We start from the raw sequence: 26952 nt of genomic DNA on the forward strand, positions 1-26952 counted from the left end.
AATATTTCATAGCATTTGGTGCATCAAAAGTTCATCTAAAGCTTATCAAACCCTAATCCAAGTTCACAAAATCACTAATCATGTTCTTGGGGTTTCCTTAATCAACCTATACATCAAAACGAAGCTAATGATACTAGTAACACTTTTAAAACATGCACTTTAACAATCTAACAACATTTGATCATTCAAAATCAAAGATTTAGCAAGCAAATTTTCATAATGAACTAGTTACACCAAAAACAACGAATCGAGCATACAAATTACATACACGACATCACGATGAGCCATAGACACTAATTAACAACTTCATAAGTCAGGAACACGAATTTAAAGAAATCTAGAGTTTTAGAAATGTTACCCAAACTTGATGATATTGGTATCAAAATGTAGAGGATGAAGAGAGGATCACAAATATGTAGTTTATTTTGTTGTAAGCCTCCTAGATCGAATTTAGATGATGATTGAATGAATTTGGTAAATGGGTGTGTGTTCTTGCTAGAGAGAAAGAGAGAGAGATGGAGATGATAATGAATGGGTGAAAGGGGTTTGACCCTTTGACCTAGTCAAGGGTTTGATCCCTTGTCAAGTTTAGTCCCTCAACTTTCGTTCGGGTGCGGGAATTACCTAAACGAGATAATTTAAAACGCGTATCAACGGGAGATGTTATAAACATATAACGGACTTTATATTAGTATAACGGAAAAGTAAATGGAAAAAGGCGGGATGTTACACTAGCCACATTAATAGCATAAATATTAATAATCATAAATCAAATGCTAGCATCATCAACTATAAACCATGGTTAACCAAAATTCTTCGCAAGGGTAATGACTTCGCGACACAAGTCATCGATGTTCATAACAGCCGTTAGCTCCCAAACCCGGCTATGGTATGCTAACCCCCGAGGTGTTCCAAAAACGGCTATGGCATCACCCCCAAGTGTTCCCAAAAACGGCTATGGCATCACTTGATCAACATGTGAGTAAAACACGGCTATTACTCACAATCTGGTACACAAACACGGCTATGTGCACAAATAACACGGATAACAACGTGGGAGTAAAACACGGCTATTACTCGCCACTATATGCACAAACATGGCTATGTGCATAAATAACAAACGTAGACAAAAACGGCTATGTCTCGCAACTATGGTCACAAAACGGCTATGTGACACCATCAATACGGCACATAAATCATATACATACATATATAGATATTCCACTCACCTCAAGTCTCTTGTGAAAGCTAACCGAGCTTGCAACCCTTAAATGTAACGTACCTATTACATTATGCATTTATTAACATACAATCTAGTTGAATTAAATGCCAACCTCTAACCCTTGAGCATTTAATGACCCAATTGCATTAAATGACTCAACTACACCAAAACTGCCCATTAATGACCATTCCTTGACATAAATCACTAAAAGCTAGTGATTAGGGTCTATTAACATCAACTAACACAAACTTGGTGTATTTCATAACTGTTTTACCCAATTGGTTCAACTTTGACTCATATGACCCATTTTGACAGTTACACATTCAAACTTTGTCAAACATGACCTATTCACAATCTCACCAATATTTAACAAGTGTATTTAATGCTTACAACACCATTAACACTTACAAACCCCATTTCATTAGACCAAACCCTATATTATGGAAATTAGGGTTTCCTTTCAACAATCTAACCCAAAATCCACCCATTTAACCCTCAAATGGGTCACACAAGTTCCATATGAACCAAACTCTAGCTTAAACTAAATAAAACTCAAAACTTAAAGTTGAGACTTACCAAAACTATCCTCTTGTAGCTAATAACAAGGAGAACAACTTTAATTCTTGCTCCTAGGATTGATCTACAAAACTTCTTCTTCAAATCTCAAGTTTAATCTAAGTGGATTTTAAGTTTTGAGAGAAAATTATGAAAGAAAATGGAAAAGAAATGAGAATATAGGATAAGTGGTTGATATTAAAAGCTCCCATCAGATCTACACACAAAAAGACCAAAATGCCCCTAAAACCCTTTTTAATTTGAGCAGAAATAGGAGTCAGAACTGCAGAGGTGCCGCGGCGCGGCTCCTTTGTCGCGGTGAGACATAAAGAAGGAAAAATGACCCTTCTTAACTCAAGTTCTGATCAGGATTTGCTTTGTTTGTGGCGTCGCGGCCCCTTTTCTCGCGGCGCGGCATTGGCCTAATCCTGATCACTTCGACAATTTAACATAAATCAAAAGTTCAAACAACAAGCACAACATCTTCACCCTTCCTATGCACGACTAAACCTCAACATTAAGTCTCACACGACTCGACGCCATCGCGACACATTCTTAAACACGTTCACGCACGCATTCAAACATATATATATATATATATATATATATATATATATATATATATATATATATATATATATATATATATATATATATATACACTTATACGACAACTAACACCGTAGCTCATTTAATCACATAACGAACAAGTTTTAAGCGTACTATTGATTAAGTACGTACCTATATACGCGCACGGGAAAACGGGGTGTTACATTCAAAGCAAATGTATGATACTTGCTGACAAGTTTGTTTACTACTAACTTTAGTTTTGTAGTGTATGTTTAGGTTAAGGTTTTTTATCATATTTTATAGTGTGATACATTTGATCTTCGTTTTTTTCCGATTAGGGATATTTTTGGGTTATAAATTTTCTTTATAAATGACATTTTTGTGTTATTATTGACTTATGTTTGTGGGTTTTGGAGTCTACCATGTTCAGATTGAAGTAGGTGCTATTCAAACTTTACTATATTCGTTCTTTTTATCTTATGTTGATGTATGTTGTAAATTAAGTTATGTAAGTGGGTGGATGATTCTCTGATTTACAGCAAAACAGGGATTTGGATATGGTGGGCAATGGCAACTGAGCCTCATCTTGAAACAGTCAAAAGATTATTTAAAAATACTGTCTTACAATGGTAAAGGAATTAAGGGTACTGGAAGTTAAACATTCATTCCACTTCATTACCACATATTAAACTATGTTCGAATTATATGCTCCATTACTGCTTTTATTTTTTTCCAGTATTTGAGAATTATTTCTTTGTTACCTATTGTTTTTACGAAGTTAATTATTGCTGAACTTTTGTTTCATAGGTTCATGATTTATCCATGTCAAACTTCTATATGTTTAAGTGAATTTGAAAATTTTTTGTGTTTCATTTGCAGCTATCAACATGAGAATTATGAATCAAAAACATGTCCTAAAGTCTTGGACCTCCAAACGTATTGTTGCGAGTTATAGCATTTTTAGGGAATTTGTTCGGTGTCTCAGAGTTGTAATCTTAATATTAATGATTGTACTCCTCTTTTTAATATTAGTATCTTTCCACCATAGAATATAAAGATATTTTTGTAACGACTCCAAATCAGTTTACCAAAAACAAAGCACTATTTTTTTTAAGTTAGGTCCCATTAAAACATTCATAATACATAACACCTCCAACTCTGTTTTAATCAAAAACATAGTATCGTAATGATACGTTTAACAATTTAGAATGACTCTTGGTACACAAATGACATATTACAAAGCAATTGTAAAAATGACTCAATCACCCGAATTACGGGTTAATACTCAATAACCCAACCCGATACCAAGAGCATAATCCCAGGGACTAACAAATCCTCAATCAGCGTCCAATTATCCAAAAGCTAATCCTCCAAGCTTAAGCGACGTCTAACAACCCTAGTCTAGCAACTGGGTAACTCCGCATCAACAATACATATAAAAAGGTAAACAACGAGAGGGGTAAGCATAAAACTTAGTGAATGCAATAATTATACATATACATATATAATCTACTTACCTGCAAACACTTACACAAATACCGCATACGAGCTAGCAATTCAACAACCATGCAATCACAAATGCATAAACTAAATATCCGCAATTCACAATAAGCTAGCATCGCCAATAGCATATAGTTCACAATTTAATATGCTAAAACTACAACACACAACCATGGTTAACCAAAATACAAAGGGAACGATTCTCGTGAATGAACCGTTAGCCACGCAGACGCCACTAGTATGCATCACTAGTCCCTTGGGTGGTATCGAATGCCCGAACTTTAAACCCACCCGTCACGTGAAATGTGGTATCGAACGCCCGAAATTTAAACCCACACTTCACGCCCACGCACACATATGATATGGTATCGAACGCCCGAACTTTAAACCCATATCACATGCCACACACGATGATGAGGTATCGAACGCCCGAACTTTAAACCCTCATCCCATGCCAACACGATGTGGTATCGCACTCCCGAACTTTAATCCCACATCGCATTCCACACAAATAAATGCATTATACACATACATGTATAATTATTCAACTCACCTTGAAACGTCCGCACAAGTCATGTATAACATGATCTCCGTCCTCAAATCCGAGCAAGTAACCACCTATATCACATATAGGTACAATATACACATAAATAGTCATTCTCTAAAAGAGAACCCGACACAAACATCCCTTAGCCGAGGGATCACACCTTGCTTGCCAAACACGCTCATTTAACACCTAATGGACACAAACCAATTACCACTTCGGGTGGTAATTCAAACCCACTCAACAAAGTACAATTTAACCCAAATTGTACTCGACACCAATTAGACCAAACCTAGGTCTTAACACTAAATTACTACTTAGGTAGTAATCATTTCAAACGTCATTTACACCAAAACCCCAACACGTGCTAGATTAACCCATATTGCGTTTGACCCCGTTTGACTTATGTTTAAAATATTAATTTGACCCGAAATCACTTCTCATGCGCGATTACTTCCAAAACACCATTTAACACAACACAAGTGTTTAAACATCTATTTGACCAGGACTAGTGTCATTACCAATTTTGACCCATTTCAAAGTCAACCCATTTTGACATAAGTCCCAAAAACGCCCAAACTAACCAATAATCACTAACACAAGTGAAAATGGCCCTAATGCACCAATTAAATAAAATCACAAGTGTTAAAAACTTAACTTGCCCAATTTGACACATAAACCCTAATTTTGACCCATTTCAAATTTAGTCAACCAAATACACTCAAATGTGTTTCAATACCTTCATAATCACTAAACTAAGTGATTACGCCCAAAATCAAAGCCTGATCATGGCCAAAAGGTCAACCAACCCAAAATCCACCAACGACACTATAAAACCCGATTACTAGCAACACTAAACTCACTTCATGAGTTTAAATGGGTTTCTCAACAAACCAAGTTCAAACCCTAACTTGATTATCAAATCAAAAGAATGAAATTCGTAGCTAGAACTTACCAACACAACCACAACGTAGCCGTGAACGAGGTGAACAACCTTAACTCTCGTGACTTGACCCGATTCACTCATCTTCTTCCTCAAATCGAGCTCTCTCTCTCTCTCTCTCTCTCTCTCTAAGCGCGCGATCTCTCTCTCTCTCTCTCTCTCTCTCTAGAGGGAAATGGGTAGAAGAGGTGAAAATGAGGATAAGATAGAGATTGGATCAGTTTTAGAGGCTCAAAACCGACCCTAAGTGAAAAGACTCAAATACCCTTCATTAAAACTCAAAATATCAAGAAAATCACCAAAAATGCGTTTCCAGCCGCAATTTGCGCCTACTGGCTGCAAATTACGGACAGCCGCAAAAGTGGCCGTAAGAATGCGCCCATTTGGGCGCTGAAGAACCCCAGCCAGCTGTGCCCACCAGCCGCAATTTGCGCCTGGGCCCTTTTTCGCATTTTTCTGACACTTGTTTTGGTCATAACTTTCAAACCGTAACTCCGTTTTCGACGAATCAAATATCGTTGGAAAAGTAATAGGGTGTGCTATCCAATGGTAAGGTTATAAAAATTCAACTCAAACTTTATTTGGGATCCAAATATATGATTACATGCCTTGTAATTCGAATGATGTCCAAAATAACGCGTAACTGAAAAACGGGATGTTACAAATTTTCATCATATCCTTCATTTCATTTGGATCTTTTAACCTTCTCTAAGATCAGTAAGTTTTTTAAGTAAGTCAATACTTTTAAATTCGAGTTTTTATTTGCATTATTATATAGTTTTCAATTATTCAGATGAAAGTTATATAGTTGTTCGTTTTGTTACAAGTTTGTATAGGTAATTATTGAATTGTTCCTTTCAATTTTTTTAACATATAAGTTAATGTTTTTTTTTTTTTTTTGTATTTGAAATGAGTTTCTCAGATCTTAATTGGTTCTGTTGGAATGTTAATTTGTGGGTTAGTGATTTCTAGGGTTTGTATTAACCATTTGAAGGTTTGAGCCGAATTTAGTTTTGAGAAGAAAAAACATCATTTGGTCTCAAGATGTGATTTGAGGTAAACCGATATATTAAATAATTACTAAATATTACCCATGTATGGCTGTATCTTTAAGTTGGGTTCATTTGGAAATGCTTCTATCACTAAACTGTATCTTTCTAACGGGATCGATAATAAGTTTTGAAGTTACCATTGAAGGTGAGGAATTATAAAGTTAGAGAAAATGTCTGTGTATATAAATACACATTTTTTTAAGTTTCGTCACAAGATCGCATAGTTATGTTTATCTTCTCCGCATATACTTTATGAAGTTCACATTTACATGAGCTCTGAATTCAATCAAGTTGAACCATCTGTAAGTACATTTATGGAAGAAAATTAACATAGCAAGTTTCTTTTTCTGATTTAAATACTTTCATATGATCTATTCGTTGAAGAATTCATTGTCATTTAATAATATATTGTATTTTGTATGTATCATGATGTTGACCATGCATCAATGACATTACAGTGGCGATTTAGCAATGGATTACCTGTACAAGGAACTTGAGATCAAAAAGTCATTGTAGAGAGCCTACTTGTACCTGTGGAATGAGGTAATACTACTTGAAAGAAAATCCAGTTGCTTATAATATAAGTTATACTGTATATTCTCTATTTAAAAACCTTTGAAATAACAGCACGAAGTAACATATATTGTGTCCTTTTAAACTTTAGTTGGTGTAGTTGGTCAGTCTAATGTAGGCAGGAGTAGTTCGATTGATAATCTAAAAAGATGTTATGTTATCAATGTAGACAGGAGTAGTTCGATTGATACACCTGGTCTAACAAGAACCATGCGTGAAATTCAGTTGGAAATTCTTGCAATCTTGACCCATGTTAATTTCGTTCAATTACTTGCAGACTGTTACCTACATTACATGTCGCTTATGTTGTTTTGGTTTGTGTACTTTTTTGTGTCCAACATTGTATAATAGACATGTTGATCCATTTAAATACAATGTTCAAATTCACTTGGATTCAAAAAGAGTACTACCTCCGTCTCATTCCAATAGGCCATTATTCTATTTTGGGCTGTCCTATTTTGATAGTCCACTTCCATAAATAGAAAGAAAATAAGATATTTTATTGGTGGATTTGGAGAGATAAGATATTTCATTGGTGGAGAAATGAAGTTAGTGGGATTTCCTAAAACTGCGTGTTTTTTGTCTGTGGACTATTGGAATGAGACGGAGGTAGTATAATACTAAAAATTTCATTTTCAAATGCAAGTGTTCCTGTATATAGTGGTTTTAAAGACATACTTACTTTCTTAGTTCAGTTACTCTGTGTAACTTATATGCCTTCAGGGGCGGATCTATGTTGTAGAGAGGAGTAGCACGTGCCACCACTCAATTTAGACGTCGAAGTGTAAATTTTTCATAGTTTTTATCGATAATATGAAAGTTTAACCAGTGAACCAGCCATGTTTGAACTCAGTGTAGCAGGTATGAGAATTGCTAGGAAGATGGGAAATTGAAGTAAAGGTGGAAAGAGAAAAATAAAAATGTGCATTATGACTTGTATATTACAAGTAGATATTGCATTACCTTGAAAATTGAAATTTCTTACTTGCTCGGGCTTTTATCAAAAAATCCTACCACGTAATTATGGAGTATCTACTATTATATTATTTTTATAATGAAAACTACAAAAACTAAATGGGTAATTCTTAAAACTCACTGCACTTTTATCACCTAAACATAAGTTAGTAGTAGTACTATATTTTAACACATGTATATAAATCAGGCATATATCAAATTTATCCAGACTCGTGGAACTTATGTTTTCGATATATTTAAGTATTAGTAAATTAGTACTACTCGTATTTTATTTAGCTTTTATAATTAACAAAGGTCGTATGTTTAATCAGTTACTTTGTCCATAACCACCCGTTATTTCAATTACTTTTTTTGTTCATTACTTTTAATGTATTTGTTTTCATAAAGTGTCCCAACATTTTGTATCCCATTCCCGTTCCCGTTCCCGTTCCCATTCCCATTCCCGTTCACATACTAAGTTAAACTAAACCTAGTAGTTTATAAACAAGTAGGAAAATACAAATAAAATAAAAAAACCCAAATACCTTCTAATTCAAAAGCAATTATTGAAATTTTACTTCAATTTTTGTGTGTTATATATAAAATACTTGGATTTATAAAGGTTAGCCTTTGATTTTAGATCAAAAATTCTCTCAACACGTCAAATTTTTTGTGTGCTACCAGTGAAAAAATGTTCTGGATTCGCCACTATATGCCTTCCATTTCATATTTCATATTATTTTACTTATAGACTTTAGAAAGTGGGTTTTGCTTGAACTCATATGATTGAACTTTTATGATGCCTATTTAATGTAACATTTTATTATGATACAATTACAAGCATGATTAAGTAGGTAATTCTAGAGCTTTTTAAATATATATTCTATAACAGTTGGACATATTTGGTGTTGTTATAATATTTTCGTCTTCGTTTTTAGGTGTTTCTACAGCGTTGCGAATCAAAAGTATATGGATGCTAAATCACTATGTTAATCTATAGAGTATGAAGCTTATACAAGTGATGTTTCGATTTCCTCTCAATTCTTAAAAAAAATGTTATTTGAATTTTGTCAGTTTTGAAACAAAGTGGCTTTAATAATTTCTATTATTTTTTAATCTTAGTTTGTAGTTTCAATTTCTATTATGTTTAATCTTTTTCAGTTTCACATGACTAAGGTTTCCTATCTTTGTTTTTTTTATAGGTTTTACACGTTCAATTTTCATTGTGGTAACTCCTGATGTTGCTCAATCCGATGTTTCTTTTATGGATGACATAGTACTCACGTGTCAAGTTGGCTTGCACATTAGGGATGGCATAGTACTCATGTGTCAAGTTATGAGTTCTTGAGCTGATGAGTAATTTGGCAGAAGAGTGAGCGCAATTGGAATCTTGAGCATCGCTACACTACAAGAAAAATGCTCATTTGTGACGATCTTTTAGTGACGACTCAATATTTGGTCAATAATAATGCTATTTACTTACCATTAAAAAAGTGGTCACTAAATTTTGGTCACTATACGATATTAGTGACCACACAAATGGTCACTATAGTGACCAATTTTGGTATTTTGGTCTCTAAAATTTTTTTGTGACGGATCTATAGTGACGAGAAGTGACCAACCTATTTTGGTCACTAACTTGATTTAGTGACCAATTTAGTATTATTAGTTACCAATAAATTTCGTCACTAAAACTCATTTTTCTTTTTGTGCTAGAACATCCACCCGGTGGAATGTCATTTGCATCCATTTAAGAATTTTTTTGGTTTGTCACTTACATTTTGATTAAATAACATTCGTCAACTACAAATATCATTTAACATTTTTTTCATTAAAATCTTGTGATTCCACGGATCTCTACTCTAGTTGATCACTATTCTAGAAATGTTATATCGATGGTTGTTACCAAATCATTTTAATAAACATCTAGACAATTGTGACTTCTCGACTTCAATTATTAATCGATGTATAAATAAGCTATATTCTTCTAGAACGAGGATTCCAAGGAAGAGTCAAAAATAAACTATAAAGAGTTTGTTTGACCCGGTCTAGGTTTGTTTGCAGTAGCGAAGACAATGGATCGAATATGGATCAGATGATGACATATTATTATCTATATCTATTTAATTTTTGTTATATTCATATCGATTTAATTTCAGCCCATCTACCCATATCCATATTCGCTAGATTAAGCAGGTTTATGGATATCCGTTGCATATTCAAGAAATATTATATTATTACCTAATATGTAATGAAAACAAAGAAGCAATATAACCAAAAATATATAACATATATGACACAATTAAAATTTATTCTTAAGAACGTGTAATCTTTGTCGGAGATAGAACATAATTTGTTAAATTTACCATTAATCATAGATAATGACAATTTAAATGTGTAATTTGTATGTTTATTTGGTTAGATATACATGTATATTGTAAATATTGTAATATAACATAGTGAAATTATTATAATTGTAAACAAAATGTATGTGTGATGGTAAATACATTTGTAAAAGTAAGTGTGTGTGTATATATATACGTATATATATATATATATGTATATATATACGTATATATACGTATTTTTATATGTATTTTGGGTGCTAATGGATATATCCGTGAATGGAAGTTTTTTATCCATATCCATTTAGATTCATCTATATTTGTATCTACATCCATTTAAATCATTCACATCCATCAATAGTCGGGTGGATCAGATAGATAGAATGAATCGGGTGACCATTTTCATCTCTAGTTTGCAATGAGTAGTTATGTTAGACTCGATTGCAGATAGCGGTTGCTCACATAGTGGTGTTTTCTAGTCTCAGATGTTTGTATGAGTAAAGTTGTTTTTAATTTTAGACGAAAGTTCTTAGTAATATACTCCTTTGACTGTTTTTTATTTCTCTGTTTGTACTTTCGTTTAGTTGGTTGTCCTTTTGTTAATTTAGATTCCTTGTAAACGTGTTTTTTCGCCATGTTGGTGGACCGTTTGGTTAGGTTTCTTTTGTTTTTCCCACTTGTGTCGGTTGTTTGGATGGCCTTTGTAATCGTTTGTACTCTTATGATCTTTGGATCCAACGTTTTTTTCCAAAAAAAATATAGTATTTGTTATTTTTTAAGGAAAAAACAAACAAAAGTCAAAGTAAATAAATCACTCGTAAACTAAATACTCTAAATAAGGAAAGTAACTTTAAGATGGTCAGAAAAAAGAATTTTGAAAAGCAATCGTAACCAATATAACCGCCCGCTTCTGTCTCTCCATCCATAATAATCAAATATCTTGCCGAAGAACAAGGCTCCAAATGCCAAGATACGATCACAATAATTCAATCCTCGTCCTCAATATTTTATTTTCCTTAATAACATTCATTTGTATATTCCAATTCCAATTTCAATTATCATCATCTCTTAAGGTCCGTTATTTTTAAATCTTCTTCATCAATCTCATAATTACATAATCATTTCTAGTTCTTGCATATTTTATACGCAGATCGGAGAAACATGTGACACACACAACAGCAAATGCGACAACGGGTTGCGTTGTGGAACGTGTCCAGCGAGTGGCAACACCCGCCCTCGTTGCACACGTATACAACCCATCAGTCCTACTTCAAAGGTTATCAATTATATATGCTTGTTTTATTTCTATTACAATACAAATTACGATTACGATTTTTAAAAAAGATTTTGTGTTTTCTCTGTATTAGGTGAACGGGCTACCATTTAATCGCTATTCATGGTTAACGACTCATAATTCGTTTGCACTTTCTGGTTCAAAATCACCTTCTGGTACTCCCGTCCTTGGACCGGCCAACCAGGAAGATGATGTTGCCACTCAGTTACGCGTAAGTAATTTGAAACCAATATCCTAAATTAATTAGAAAAAATAATAATTTATCGCTATGTCCTGTTGGTTTGTTTCGGTATGTTAATATTTGAAACATACATGAAATAACAAATTATGATTTGGTAACTTCTGCTTTCTAACCGTATACACCAGGGTGGACGGTTGCTCGTTATAGACTTTGACTAATTGTAATTTGTAATCATAATTCAACGGTATCATAGTCAAGTAATATTCTAGACATAGTCACATTTGTACAAATTGCTACCAATGACTTGGTCTAATTAACCATTCAAACTTTCTAGGTACTTAATTTATCGGCTAATTTTAGTTCTAATCGAGTTTATAACGAAATATGTAATTCACTATTACTAAAATAAAAGTCGCACTTTACTCTAAATTTTAATTTAGACTATAAAGAGAAATTTCAATCAAAAGATGTATGACAGTTCAATGATCATCAAATAACCCAAAAAGGTAACATAAGTTACTAAAATTTCCGATAAAAGTAATGTAGGTTATAAGTGGTGTCTAGGTGGCGATGACGTGAGTGTCATGTGAATAATATTACCTCAATTTTGAAGTTTCTTAAATCATAAGCATTTTTGTATAATAATAAAAGAATCTAATCCTTTTGAAGTTTCTTGGAAAAAGTCATATTATATGTATTAGTCCTTTTGATAATTTACGTTATTTTCCTGGATATTGGCTTAAATTTCATAGACTAGCAAGTTTCTTGCAAATTACTCCTTATAAATACAATACAATTGCATGCTAAAGTCATGAATGATATATCATATGTATAATTGTGGTCAATGTAGAATGGGGTTCGAGGGCTAATGTTGGATATGTATGACTTCAATAACGATATCTGGATGTGTCACTCTGCTGGTGGCAAATGCTACAATATCACTGCATATGTAAGCATCCCTTTAATTAAATTATCTTTTGAGGTAATATCTTTTATATTTTATATATATGTAATAACTAGTTGCTCTTTGCTGTTTTACATTATAGCAACCAGCCATCAATGTGCTAAGAGAAGTACAAAAGTTCTTAGAATCAAACCCAACTGAAATTGTCACTTTTTTCATAGAGGATTATGTGACATCCCCAAATGGACTGACCAACATCCTTAATGCATCCGGACTCACAAAATACATGTTTCCTTTAAGTCGGATGCCTCGTAACGGTGGAGACTGGCCCACAATCACCGATATGGTCAGCAAAAATCAACGGCTCGTTGTCTTCACCTCCAAATCTGGTAAAGAAGCATCCGAGGGTATCGCTTATGAATGGTCATTCGTAGTAGAAAATCAATGTAGGTTTAAATAAATAGTCTTGTCTATAATTTGCTACATATTATATTATATGTGAAAAAATAATAAATGTTATAATTTTGTAATATGGTAACAGATGGAAATGAGGGTCTAGTTGCTGGTTCATGTCCTAGGCGATCTGAATCTTCTGCGATGAACACAAAGTCTCGATCTTTGGTTCTTCAAAACTATTTCGAAACTAATCCTAATGTAACGGGAGCTTGTATCGATAACTCTGCTGCACTAATATCGATGATGAACACGTGTCAAAAAGCAGCTAGTGGACGTTGGCCAAATTATATAGCTGTTGATTTTTATCAGGTATCAACTTATTCACATGTTTTGTTGATAACTACTTTGACACTTTTTTGAGATGGATGAATTATCGAGTATTTAATGAATTTTAATGGTGCTCTGTTATAGAGAAGCGATGGCGGAGGAGCGGCAGAAGCAGTCGATGTAGCCAATGGACATCTGACATGTGGATGTCCCAACATTGCATATTGCAGGGTATTTCATTTGTATTAATTGGTTTTCATACATTGATTGATTATATATAATCATAATTACTAGATATACATATATCTAATGAATAAGGTTTGTTTAGGTGAATGCAACATTTGGGATGTGTGATATTCCTGTTCTTTCACCTCCGCCACCTGCACAGCTTCCGTCTGACGGATCATTTGGAGGTTTTGGATCTGGTTTCTCGATTCAAGCAGCTGGTCAACGACAGTGGTTCTATGTAGCTTTTGTTACTACATTGATGTTGCTAGTATCATAGGTTATTGATTTGTGATGATCTGTAATTGTGTGTATATATGTATGTTCATGTTTACCATATGCTGCTTAGTTGTTTAAGTGGATAGAGTATTTGTTTGTAAGACTAATGAAAATAAGTAGCATTAAAAGTGTATTACCATTGAGAACAGTCATGTGATATATCAGGGTTTAAATGTACTTGTGAATACATGAGAATTTATATAATGATATAATGTTAAGAATAAATTTGAGGATTTTTGACATTTGAAGATTTTTACTTCTACTAAAAATCTCTAGAAAGCCTTTATCCCTAAGGTCTTTCCCTATCTCTTGTTAGTGAGAGGGAATTTCGAAAGTCATCAGATGACCATGATAAGTAGCAGATGACCAAAAGAGTGGTTAGCCAACCCTGCAACGGGTGATAGCGAGAGAAGGGTGGGACCACATATCTTTTTTTATTCAAAAAAGCATACCTGTTATGTTTTGAGTGTGTACATCGGGTTTAATAAGTTGTACATAATATATTTTTAATAGTTTAAAGTTTGAGGCGGGAGTGTAAGATAATGAGTGGTTAGTTAGATCACTTGTATTGGTTAAGTCATTTATTGCTCGTGTCACTTGCTTTTTTGCACTTTTGGATGAGTAGGACGTGTTTCTTTATTGAGTGGAGTAGTGTTGGTGTTTCTTTTTTGTGTTAGTTAAGATTATTGTGACGATGTGTTAAATTATAATTGAGTTAAATATTAAAAGGGGTTGAAAATAATATTTTTAAAATAATAAAAAAAGAAATGAAACAAGAAACGGATGTTTCTTTATCGTCTCTTTTCAACAAACGCTCAAGAAATGTCCAAAAGTGCCGCCTCACTACTTGAAAAATTGGTGTTTCGTTGTGATGACTAGGCAAGAAACAGGCGTTTCTTGCCATTGATACAAGTGGTTTTAAAGGAATGTTAAATGGCTTTGTGGTGATGTGGCGCTGACGTGAAAAAGAGAAGTTCAGTTAGTGAGGCTCAAGATAGGGAATGTCCCTAAATGCTCTATTTATAAGGAATCATTACATCCATACTAAGGTTGTAAATATTTAATAACCATTCACTTTCTAGGGAAAAAAAAATTAACGTTAACTAACAGAATATATCACAATTTTTTACACAAATTACTTCTTAAAATAGTCAAGTGATTGGGTCATGAGTTCCTTGCAAAATGTTTCAGATTCGAATCAGACGAATATTTTATTGTGGCTAGAGAAGTGTTGAAAACAACCAGTTAGTAATCTTGCTAGGCTGCGTACATCAAAGTATGAAGTTGAATTACTCGACCTCTCGAGTACCCTGAACGGAAAAAACCTTCTACCTTTTATCTTTTTACTTTTTTACTTCTTAAAAACAATCATTAGAATTGTTATTAACATTTTCCATATAAATAGTGTATAGTTTTATGCCGTCACTTAAACTATATAACTATATAAGTGAAACGTATAAAAGTTGTATCCACTTTAACAACAAGTATGAGAATTGCTTTTAAAAATAATCCATCTTATAAGATTAAATTAAAATTAAATTGAATATATACATAGTAAACTACTCTAATTAATTAATGAGCATAATAATAATAATAATAATAATAATAATAATAATAATAATAATAATAATAATAATAATAATAATAATAATAATAATAATAATAATAATAATAATAATAATAATAATAATAATAATAATAATAATAATAATAATAATAATAATATGTATGCAACCTCAAGCAACCAATTCTTATGTACGGGTCAAGTATCAAGTAACCAATTCCTATGTACGGGTCAAGTATCAAGCAAAACCAATTATTATGTGCGGGTCAAGTATTAACCAGGATCAATTACGACGGGTTTTGGCCGATATATTATTGGCGCCAAAACATTGTTTTCACTTCCCGCTATAGATCTATCGCCGAATCAATCACTCATCACGTAAAGTTAGTGCGAAATCAAATATGGAAGACGATCACCCTAGACAAAAGAGGAAAACCAGATCAATAATAGAAGCAGAGAAACGAGCCGAAGCACTTCGCAAACTCAAAACCCTAAGAGAAGGCGGCGCCGGCGAAAGTGGTGCTCAACGCTACCAGATCAAAATCGATGAGCCAATATACGATACAGTCGATGAAGATGTAACAACCCTCACTTTTCGACTTCTAAATTACTGAATTAACCCTAGGGTTATATGTCTGACTATATGTATTAAGGGTTGTTATATACAATTAAATATTGACCGAATAGTAATTTTTAGTCAACAATGTACGCTTAAATAAATAATATATTATTAATTTATATAATTTGACATAATTTAACTAAGTATATAAACTTTGTATCACTTTTATTATTTAGTTAATGTATTATATATTTAACTATATAATAAATCTAATTATATATAAATGTAATAATATTTACAAACTTACTAAAACTATAGTTTAATAATTAAAATCATAATTATTATTAAAAATACAAAATACCAAATTATTTAATATTTTTATGCAAAATTTGTATTTATTAATTAAATAAAACAAAAATAAAAAAAATAAAAATAAAATATTATTGACAAATATTCTTGGAAAAACATTAAATAAATTTGTTTATTTACATAAAAAAATCCTTAAAATAAATAAATAAATAAATAAATAAATTACTTTTTAATTAAAAATTTTAATGGAAAAACTACTTTTTTTATTTTATTTTGTGCATTATCCCATGACCTAACATTTAATACTTTTTAATTTTAAAATCCCATTAAGAATTAAATATTTCTTTTTCTTTTAATTATTTTATTCTTTTTACCTAATTTTTTCAAGTATAAATACCTCTCATTTCTCATTCAAACTCACACCAAAATTTCTCTCATTCTCTCTTTGAAGAATTACTACTAGTAAGTATTCTTTTCTTACTTTTTATTTTTTTTACTTTTCACTTTTTACTTTTTACTTTTTACTTTTTACTTCGGTTATTATTTTTACCGAAATATGTAAATAATGTTATAAATTATATGCAATTAAAAATAAAATAAATAACATGTATACACTATTACTATTACTAGCACCTATAACCTACTACTTATATTGTAACATAAAAACATTTTGGGATATGTATTAGAGATGTATAGATCTTCGAACTTTCTTGACGAATGGTTTCTATGAGATTCTAGGCAGAGGGTTTGGATTTCCGATTTAAAGGGTCCTATGGCTCAAGCCCCTAGATCTAAATTAGCCATTCGAAGGGAAAGGGGTGATTGGAAGCTTATCTAATACGACAAGTATCCTAAAATGGAAAACACTGATAAAAGTAGAAACTCTCTAATCATAGAAACTTAGTAAAATAAGAAACTTTCTAAAAATGGAAACTTTATAAAAATAGTAACTTACTAGGAATAGAAACTTAGTAAAACAAACTATACTTAAACACATACTTAAACTTAAACATGGGCAAAACACTTAACTACTCTTAAATGTCAATAGGTTGACTTTCCTGCTCACTCGTTCAACTCTTTATTCCGAGGAATAACACTCTCTCTACTTACTAAGGTGAATTCATAGCCCTTCTTTATTGCTAGCAAACTTACTTACTTTACTTGGGGTGAGACACATGCTGTTTTTACTTTTTACAATTTAGACACAAGTACTAAACTGTTAAACTATGCTATACCCGGCTATGTCCGACTAAGTCCCTACAGTGATATTTTTAATTGCTGCGGCATGCTTAATTATTGGAGGTAGGCCTATCGGGAGTAACGTCCTCGATACATTTGACCAAGTCATTGTATTACTTAATAATGAAATTAAACCGACAAGGACAGACACAACTTGTCAATGGGCAAACTTGAACGTTTAGTCTAAATATCACGCATTGGCATAACTTTTTGATCCTGCGGGAGATCAACTTTACAAACTAAATCTTGTGGTCTAAAACAACGACAAACTTTTTGTTAAACCTATGAACTTCACTCAACCTTTTTGGTTGACACTTTAGCATGTTTTGTCTCAGGTACTGTTTGATTCAAGCTCTTATACTTACTGCTTATGTGATGCTACTTGGACATAGGATCAAGAGATATCGCATTATTACTTCTGCATGTGAACATTTATGATATTGTTATTCCTGTCATTGTAACGATATTTCATTTTCCGCTGCGTACTCATTAAAGTTAAATTCATCATTTAGTATTGTTCTCGTTTATTATAATATGTTGGTATGTTTTGATATTAGTGACTTTCCTTCCAGACCCTATTGGGAGGATGTTACAGATTGGTATCAGAGCATAACCAGGCTGTTATAGAGAACCAGGATTGCATTTTTATGTGTGCCTTACTTGTTAGCTAGGGTGCCTTAGCAATATAGGAAACTATAACTTTTCCTGCCTTAGAATTAAAGCACTTAGGATTGCTCCATAATCTTAACGATTATGCTTTAATATACTTGACTTAAAGATTCTAATCAAAATCTCTTTCCTAATATTAGGATGTCTAATTCTCATCAAGCGAACAAAATGAATCTTTTCGAGCCAACCGAAAAAGATACTGAAAGATCTTTCACTGAAAGACCAGTCCAAAGCCCACCTTATGGCTTTGGTGGTCCTCCATCACCAAATTATAGCCCAAATACTAATCTTGATTCACATGGGTCTCCTCAATACTATCCAAGCCCAAGAAATAAAGGCAAGAGGAAACGTCTTGAAGAAACTGGCCCGTCAAAGAAAAGATCCCGATCTCCTTCCTACGATGAAGTTGGTGTCAAGTACGAGATCATGAATCTGCGAAGAACTACCGAAGGCCTAATTCGCCATATTGCAAGGATCGATGCTCAAATGAAGGAAAAAGACCTAGCGATCAAGAAGCTCATGAAGGAAAATGCTGAGCTAAAGAAAGAGATTATATACATACATTTGTTTTATCCCATGACCGATGTGGGACTTTGGTTTGCACCCTTACAAGAAATGCCCGATGGGGGAAGCAATATCTCTCCTACCTAAGAGAAGATGTTGAATTTAGATTGAAGATGGAGGAAAACCGCGTGAATAATCAACTTTCTATGAGGGACCACAAGTACCATGTAATCAACAATGATGTTTCCAATCTTTATGATAACATCGAGTATCTTTATGAGGAACAAAAGGAGAAGAATGACAAGTTTGAGAAGTTTATGAAGGAGGTTGAGGACGAGAAGAAGAAATATGAAGACTACTTCAATCTTAATATTTCCTAGTTATTTTCTATCTATGCAAAGGCTAGGCCTTAAACTATTTCTATCCCCGAATCGTGTAATAAGAAGGCTTGTTTAAAGCCTTGTTCTTAATAAAATAAAGTGTTTCGTTTATATCATATTCATCTTTATTCCACTTAATTTTTTTTTCAAACTTATGACCTATCAAGTTTATCAAACTTCTATATGTTATTGAAGATAACGATTCGTCCACAAGCTCCTGCTACTACTTCAAACACTCACGTATCTTCTGCCTTTATGCATCGGTTTGCGAACCGAAAAATATTATTGGGTTATCACAGTATACGAATTGAAATTCTTTAATCAATATCTGGTTACAAATCTCAACACGTCATACCACCATTATTACATAAATGGATGACACATCATATCTTATCATATATTATCATGTCTATAAACTTTGTCTACCACTTATCCTAAATTTCCTCCGTAAATTACGGAAATCTTTTTATTATAAATACGTATTCAAGGAGACGAATATATCATTCGGTATTCAATACCCATTTCATATCAAACCCTATTCCAAACATATAATATGAATTTCTCAAACTCTTCAAGCTCCCACGGCAGCGTAACCGGAACAAACGAACCAATCAGCCATCATCTATTCTGGATGAATTGGAGATGGGTTCGTAGCCGACTCAATCAATGGAGACAAGAAGAAGGTGATCCCTTCCACCAACCGAATTCACCTCTTGGCGAAGAACCTGAAGCGCTTACCGGCGAACCAGTCCGAAACACCATTTTCTCTCTTCTTTCCAGGGTATCCCGTCACGAATATATAATATCAAAGATTCTAGATCTTATTCACCCCCTTGTTCCAACCACCAATCATCCCGGAATAATAGAAGAAGTCAACGAGCTTCGCACTCGAGTAGTGGCTCTGGAAAATCTGGTGCGAAACCTACGAACACCAGCAGCAGCACCAGCAGCATAACCAGCATCACCACTAGTACCATCAACATCATCACTAACAGCATCAGCTTCATCAACAACAACATTCGCATCCCCCGCCTCAACAACACACTCAGTACCTCAAACATCAACATGATACGCCCCATAGATACCAAGGAATATTAGCAATAAAGAGTTAAGATGTATTGACTCATTCTTCGTGAAGAATTATATATGTATACCATATATATATATGATTTGGAACAATAATAAATCTTGTCGTACTAAGCAATTACGTGAGAATCTCAACTAGTATGTACTACTTGGTTAATTCATATCACTAATATGCTATGATGTACACTCTTCGCTAATGACTTAACAATTGTTAATCACTGCTTCAGCACAATAAACTCCATTTCATAATAAATCAAGTATAACGATGAATGTATTGATTCATAACTTCATTAGCGAAATATTTCACAACAATTATGAAATCTCTAAGATTTTGGAGATTATTTACTCTCGTTCCAAACCGCAAATCAAATGAGTTTAATATATATTAACTCATTAAATCCATGATTATATCTGAAGAATACATATATGAATGTATATCTTCATAAAGATTGTAAAAACTGTTAATTGTGAAAATATTTTAACGGGTAGGTAATACCCGAGAAATATTTACATCTCACATAAATACACTGTACATTCTTCAATTTCGATTCATAAATCATTAATTATACTCACTGCCTTCACTGTGATACACAATCATTTTCATACAAATTTAATTACACATTCTAAAATTAACATACCAGAATTCAAGTAAAGCTTTAGCAGGTGTTATCTTCCTAAAGATCACTACATTCATGAATTATATTCATTCGTATTCTATGATGAATTATCACATCAAACCACCGAAATTATCATCAACAACGCCTATTCGTTAACCATTAGATCCGTTGACGATTACAATCAGCGGTTAATCATCTAAAAAAATAAAATTTCTTGAAACCATCTCGAATTGATAACCAATGATTCAGATATGGTAGCATTAAATGCAGAGGAAACAAAAGAATTTTCCTCGTCATTGGAACTTAGAAATTCTGAGATATCACTGTATCTTTCGTTATAAATATCCTCTATATTTCTGAAGATATCTTTATAATGATTCTTGTCAGCAATTAATTATCTCTTTGCGATATCTTTATCACATCATAAAGGAAACTGTTTTAGTTTCTATATTCTGTAAAGTTCAAGTTTAAATTATGAATGATTTGAAGTAGTGTTGGGAATTGAAGCATGAGTTAGTATAATATAATGACGTCAGGCCTACGTGATTATATTACAGTAAGTCATGCTAAATTTTTAATGGAAGATGATGATTCATAGACTTTATAATCATCATTTGCCATGTTACACGACTCTTATCTATTTAAACTCTAAACATATCAAGAAAATATTTTTCTTGATAATTCGGTCTTTTCTGGATATTCTGGTAATATGACAAATCAAATCGTGCTATTACCTTTCCTTCTGCTTTGAATATCATGATCATTCGAAACTTTATACCTACGAATTCTGGACCGTTACTTGCTTTACAAAAGCATGAAGCTTCGACATATAAGGGAAAATATAAATCCCGATAACAACACTGAAATTACAAACCGTGTATATCAATGCGTATAGCAATATAAAGACACGGGAGAACTAAAAACACAATAAATTCTAGAGCATAGTAGAAGTAAACAGACTCCTCTGGTGGGAGTTGGAAAAGAAGGATGATTGTGGCGATAACCAATATAATGTCAAAGACAAGAACTGGATTGAGCATATTAACAAAACTTTTGGAAGTATGAATTGAGAAAGAAAGTATATAAGTGGTGAAGATAATGAAACGGAAGAAGCTAATTTATAGCAAAAATTCCAGACACAGCAATCGAGGCAATTCACCGCCTTTAATTAAAGAAAATCCTAATTTCTGTAATTAACGGAAAATCAAATCTTATAAAGATTTCGAAGATTTCTTTAATTCCTTGAAATCCGGAAATCAATCGTAACTACGTCAAAAGTTAAGGCAAACATTTAATTTTCTCATTTACTCTTTTACGATAGCTTCGTTTATACTCTTTCAATAATCGAATTACTTTATCCATATTATTTAATGTCGATAAAACTCTAATTCATCATTCTTGTTATAAAGAATGACGATCTCTATCAAATTTCATGACTATGATTTTCATGAACTCCTCTCTGTTTTGTCTGCCTAATATTGCAGCATAAACGCTCAAGGTTTTAAATGAGCTCAATATTATTCATAACACATTTCATGTATCCAATTTACTAAAATGACTTGCATAACATCATCATTTTGAATGATCTCTGCATTAATGATAAAATGCACTTCGTAGAAGAACCTATAGAGATTATGGTTTGTATGACTTAAACGCTTGAAACAAAACAATATTCTATCCTTTGGAAAATACGCAAGGCCCCGAACATACCTGGGAACGTGAAGACCAAATGAAACAGAAATATCCCCATCTCTTCTCAACCGCTGATGCATCCGAGAAGTCTACCTAAAACTTCGGGACGAAGTTTTTATTAACGGGGAGGTACTGTAACAACCCTCACTTTTCGACTTCTAAATTACTGAATTAACCCTAGGGTTATATGTCTGACTATATGTATTAAGGGTAGTTATATACAATTAAATATTGACCGAATAGTAATTTTTAGTCAACAATGTACGCTTAAATAAATAATATATTATTAATTTATATAATTTGACATAATTTAACTAAGTATATAAACTTTGTATCACTTTTATTATTTAGTTAATATATTATATATTTAACTATATAATAAATCCAATTATATATAAATGTAATAATATTTACAAACTTACTAAAACTATAGTTTAATAATTAAAATCATAATTATTATTAAAAATACAAAATACTGAATTATTTATTATTTTTATGCAAAATTTGTATTTATTAATTAAATAAAACAAAAATAAAAAAAATAAAAATAAAATATTATTGACAAATATTCTTGGAAAAACATTAAATAAATTTGTTTATTTACATAAAAAAAACCCTTAAAATAAATAAAGAAATAAATAAATAAATAAATAAATAAATTACTTTTTAATTAAAAATTTTAATGGAAAAACTACTTTTATTATTTTATTTTGTGCATTATCCCATGACCTAACATTTAATACTTTTTAATTTTAAAATCCCATTAAGAATTAAATATTTCTTTTTCTTTTAATTATTTTATTCTTTTTACCTAATTTTTTCAAGTATAAATACCCCTCATTTCTCATTCAAACTCACACCAAAATTTCTCTCATTCTCTCTTTGAAGAATTACTACTAGTAAGTATTCTTTTCTTACTTTTTATTTTTTTTACTTTTCACTTGTTACTTTTTACTTTTTACTTTTTGCTTCGGTTATTATTTTTACCGAAATATGTAAATAATGTTATAAATTATATGCAATTAAAAATAAAATAAATAACATGTATACACTGTTACTATTACTAGCACCTATAACCTACTACTTATATTGTAACATAAAAATATTTTGGGATATGTATTAGAGATGTATAGATCTTCGAACTTTCTTGACGAATGGTTTCTATGAGATTCTAGGCAGAGGGTTTGGATTTCCGATTTAAAGGGTCCTATGGCTCAAGCCCCTAGATCTAAATTAGCCATTCGAAGGGAAAGGGGTGATTGGAAGCTTATCTAATACGACAAGTATCCTAAAATGAAAAACACTGATAAAAGTAGAAACTCTCTAGTCATAGAAACTTAGTAAAATAAGAAACTTTCTAAAAATGGAAACTTTATAAAAATAGTAACTTACTAGGAATAGAAACTTAGTAAAACAAACTATACTTAAACACATACTTAAACTTAAACATGGGCAAAACACTTAACTACTCTTAAATGTCAATAGGTTGACTTTCCTGCTCACTCGTTCAACTCTTTATTTCGAGGAATAACACTCTCTCTACTTACTAAGGTGAATTCATAGCCCTTCTTTATTGCTAGCAAACTTACTTACTTTACTTGGGGTGAGACACATGCTGTTTTTACTTTTTACAATTTAGACACAAGTACTAAACTGTTAAACTATGCTATACCCGGCTATGTCCGACTAAGTCCCTACAGTGATATTTTTAATTGCTGCGGCATGCTTAATTATTGGGGGTAGGCCTATCGGGAGTAACGTGAAATGTCCCGTTCTTATTGATTAAAAACGTTCCATATTAATTGATTTCGTTGCGAGGTTTTGACCTCTATATGAGACATTTTTCAAAGACTGCATTCATTTTTAAAACAAACCATAACCTTTATTTCATAGATAAAGGTTTCAAAAACCTTTACGTAGATTATCAAATAATGATAATCTAAAATATCCTGTTTACACACGACCATTACATAATGGTTTACAATACAAATATGTTACAACAAAATAAGTTTCTTGAATGCAGTTTTTACACAATATCATACAAACATGGACTCCAAATCTCGTCCTTATTTAAGTATGCGACAGCGGAAGCTCTTAATAATCACCTGAGAATAAACATGCTTAAAACGTCAACAAAAATGTTGGTGAGTTATAGGTTTAACCTATATATATCAAATCATAATAATAGACCACAAGATTTCATATTTCAATACACATCCCATACATAGAGATAAAAATCATTCATATGGTGAACACCTGGTAACCGACATTAACAAGATGCATATATAAGAATATCCCCATCATTCCGGGACACCCTTCGGATATGATATAAATTTCGAAGTACTAAAGCATCCGGTACTTTGGATGGGGTTTGTTAGGCCCAATAGATCTATCTTTAGGATTCGCGTCAATTAGGGTGTCTGTTCCCTAATTCTTAGATTACCAGACTTAATAAAAAAGGGCATATTCGATTTCGATAATTCAACCATAGAATGTAGTTTCACGTACTTGTGTCTATTTTGTAAATCATTTATAAAACCTGCATGTATTCTCATCCCAAAAATATTAGATTTTAAAAGTGGGACTATAACTCACTTTCACAGATTTTTACTTCGTCGGGAAGTAAGACTTGGCCACTGGTTGATTCACGAACCTATAACAATATATACATATATGTCAAAGTATGTTCAAAATATATTTACAACACTTTTAATATATTTTGATGTTTTAAGTTTATTAAGTCAGCTGTCCTCGTTAGTAACCTACAACTAGTTGTCCACAGTTAGATGTACAGAAATAAATCGATAAATATTATCTTGAATCAATCCACGACCCAGTGTATACGTATCTCAGTATTGATCACAACTCAAACTATATATATTTTGGAATCAACCTCAACCCTGTATAGCTAACTCCAACATTCACATATAGAGTGTCTATGGTTGTTCCGAAATATATATAGATGTGTCGACATGATAGGTCAAAACATTGTATACGTGTCTATGGTATCTCAAGATTACATAATATACAATACAAGTTGATTAAGTTATGGTTGGAATAGACTTGTTACCAATTTTCACGTAGCTAAAATGAGAAAAATTATCCAATCTTGTTTTACCCATAACTTCTTCATTTTAAATCCGTTTTGAGTGAATCAAATTGCTATGGTTTCATATTGAACTCTATTTTATGCATCTAAACAGAAAAAGTATAGGTTTATAGTCGGAAAAATAAGTTACAAGTCATTTTTGTAAAGGTAGTCATTTCAGTCGAAAGAACGACGTCTAGATGACCATTTTAGAAAACATACTTCCACTTTGAGTTTAACCATAATTTTTGGATATAGTTTCATGTTCATAATAAAAATCATTTTCTCAGAATAACAACTTTTAAATCAAAGTTTATCATAGTTTTTAATTAACTAACCCAAAACAGCCCGCGGTGTTACTACGACGGCGTAAATCCGGTTTTACGGTGTTTTTCGTGTTTCCAGGTTCTAAATCATTAAGTTAGCATATCATATAGATATAGAACATGTGTTTAGTTGATTTTAAAAGTCAAGTTAGAAGGATTAACTTTTGTTTGCGAACAAGTTTAGAATTAACTAAACTATATTCTAGTGATTACAAGTTTAAACCTTCGAATAAGATAGCTTTATATGTATGAATCGAATGATGTTATGAACATCATTACTACCTTAAGTTCCTTGGATAAACCTACTGGAAAAGAGAAAAATGGATCTAGCTTCAACGGATCCTTGGATGGCTCGAAGTTCTTGAAGCAGAATCATGACACGAAAACAAGTTCAAGTAAGATCATCACTTGAAATAAGATTGTTATAGTTATAGAAATTGAACCAAAGTTTGAATATGATTATTACATTGTATTAGAATGATAACCTACTGTAAGAAACAAAGATTTCTTGAGGTTGGATGATCACCTTACAAGATTGGAAGTGAGCTAGCAAACTTGAAAGTATTCTTGATTTTATGAAACTAGAACTTTTGAAATTTATGAAGAACACTTAGAACTTGAAGATAGAACTTGAGAGAGATCAATTAGATGAATAAAATTGAAGAATGAAAGTGTTTGTAGGTGTTTTTGGTCGTTGGTGTATGGATTAGATATAAAGGATATGTAATTTTGTTTTCATGTAAATAAGTCATGAATGATTACTCATATTTTTGTAATTTTATGAGATATTTCATGCTAGTTGCCAAATGATGGTTCCCACATGTGTTAGGTGACTCACATGGGCTGCTAAGAGCTGATCATTGGAGTGTATATACCAATAGTACATACATCTAAAAGCTGTGTATTGTACGAGTACGAATACGGGTGCATACGAGTAGAATTGTTGATGAAACTGAACGAGGATGTAATTGTAAGCATTTTTGTTAAGTAGAAGTATTTTGATAAGTGTATTGAAGTCTTTCAAAAGTGTATAAATACATATTAAAACACTACAT

The 26952-nt window shown here is 32.2% G+C and overlaps 1 protein-coding gene across 1 annotated transcript; it reads left to right on the top strand.

Annotated features, from left to right (window-relative positions):
• The first annotated feature begins 11211 nt into the window (after nucleotides 1-11211).
• On the top strand, nucleotides 11212-14037 carry LOC139862281 (PI-PLC X domain-containing protein At5g67130-like). Its single transcript, XM_071850855.1, has 8 exons — nucleotides 11212-11331; nucleotides 11409-11534; nucleotides 11626-11763; nucleotides 12584-12682; nucleotides 12780-13083; nucleotides 13179-13402; nucleotides 13505-13591; nucleotides 13689-14037. Exons 1-8 carry the CDS (start codon nucleotides 11221-11223, stop codon nucleotides 13863-13865), a joined length of 1266 nt encoding a protein of 421 aa, XP_071706956.1. The 5' UTR covers nucleotides 11212-11220; the 3' UTR covers nucleotides 13866-14037.
• The last annotated feature ends 12915 nt before the right edge of the window (nucleotides 14038-26952 follow it).

This window comes from Rutidosis leptorrhynchoides, chromosome 8, assembly GCF_046630445.1.
Source record: "Rutidosis leptorrhynchoides isolate AG116_Rl617_1_P2 chromosome 8, CSIRO_AGI_Rlap_v1, whole genome shotgun sequence".
NCBI classification, from domain to species: Eukaryota; Viridiplantae; Streptophyta; class Magnoliopsida; order Asterales; family Asteraceae; genus Rutidosis; species Rutidosis leptorrhynchoides.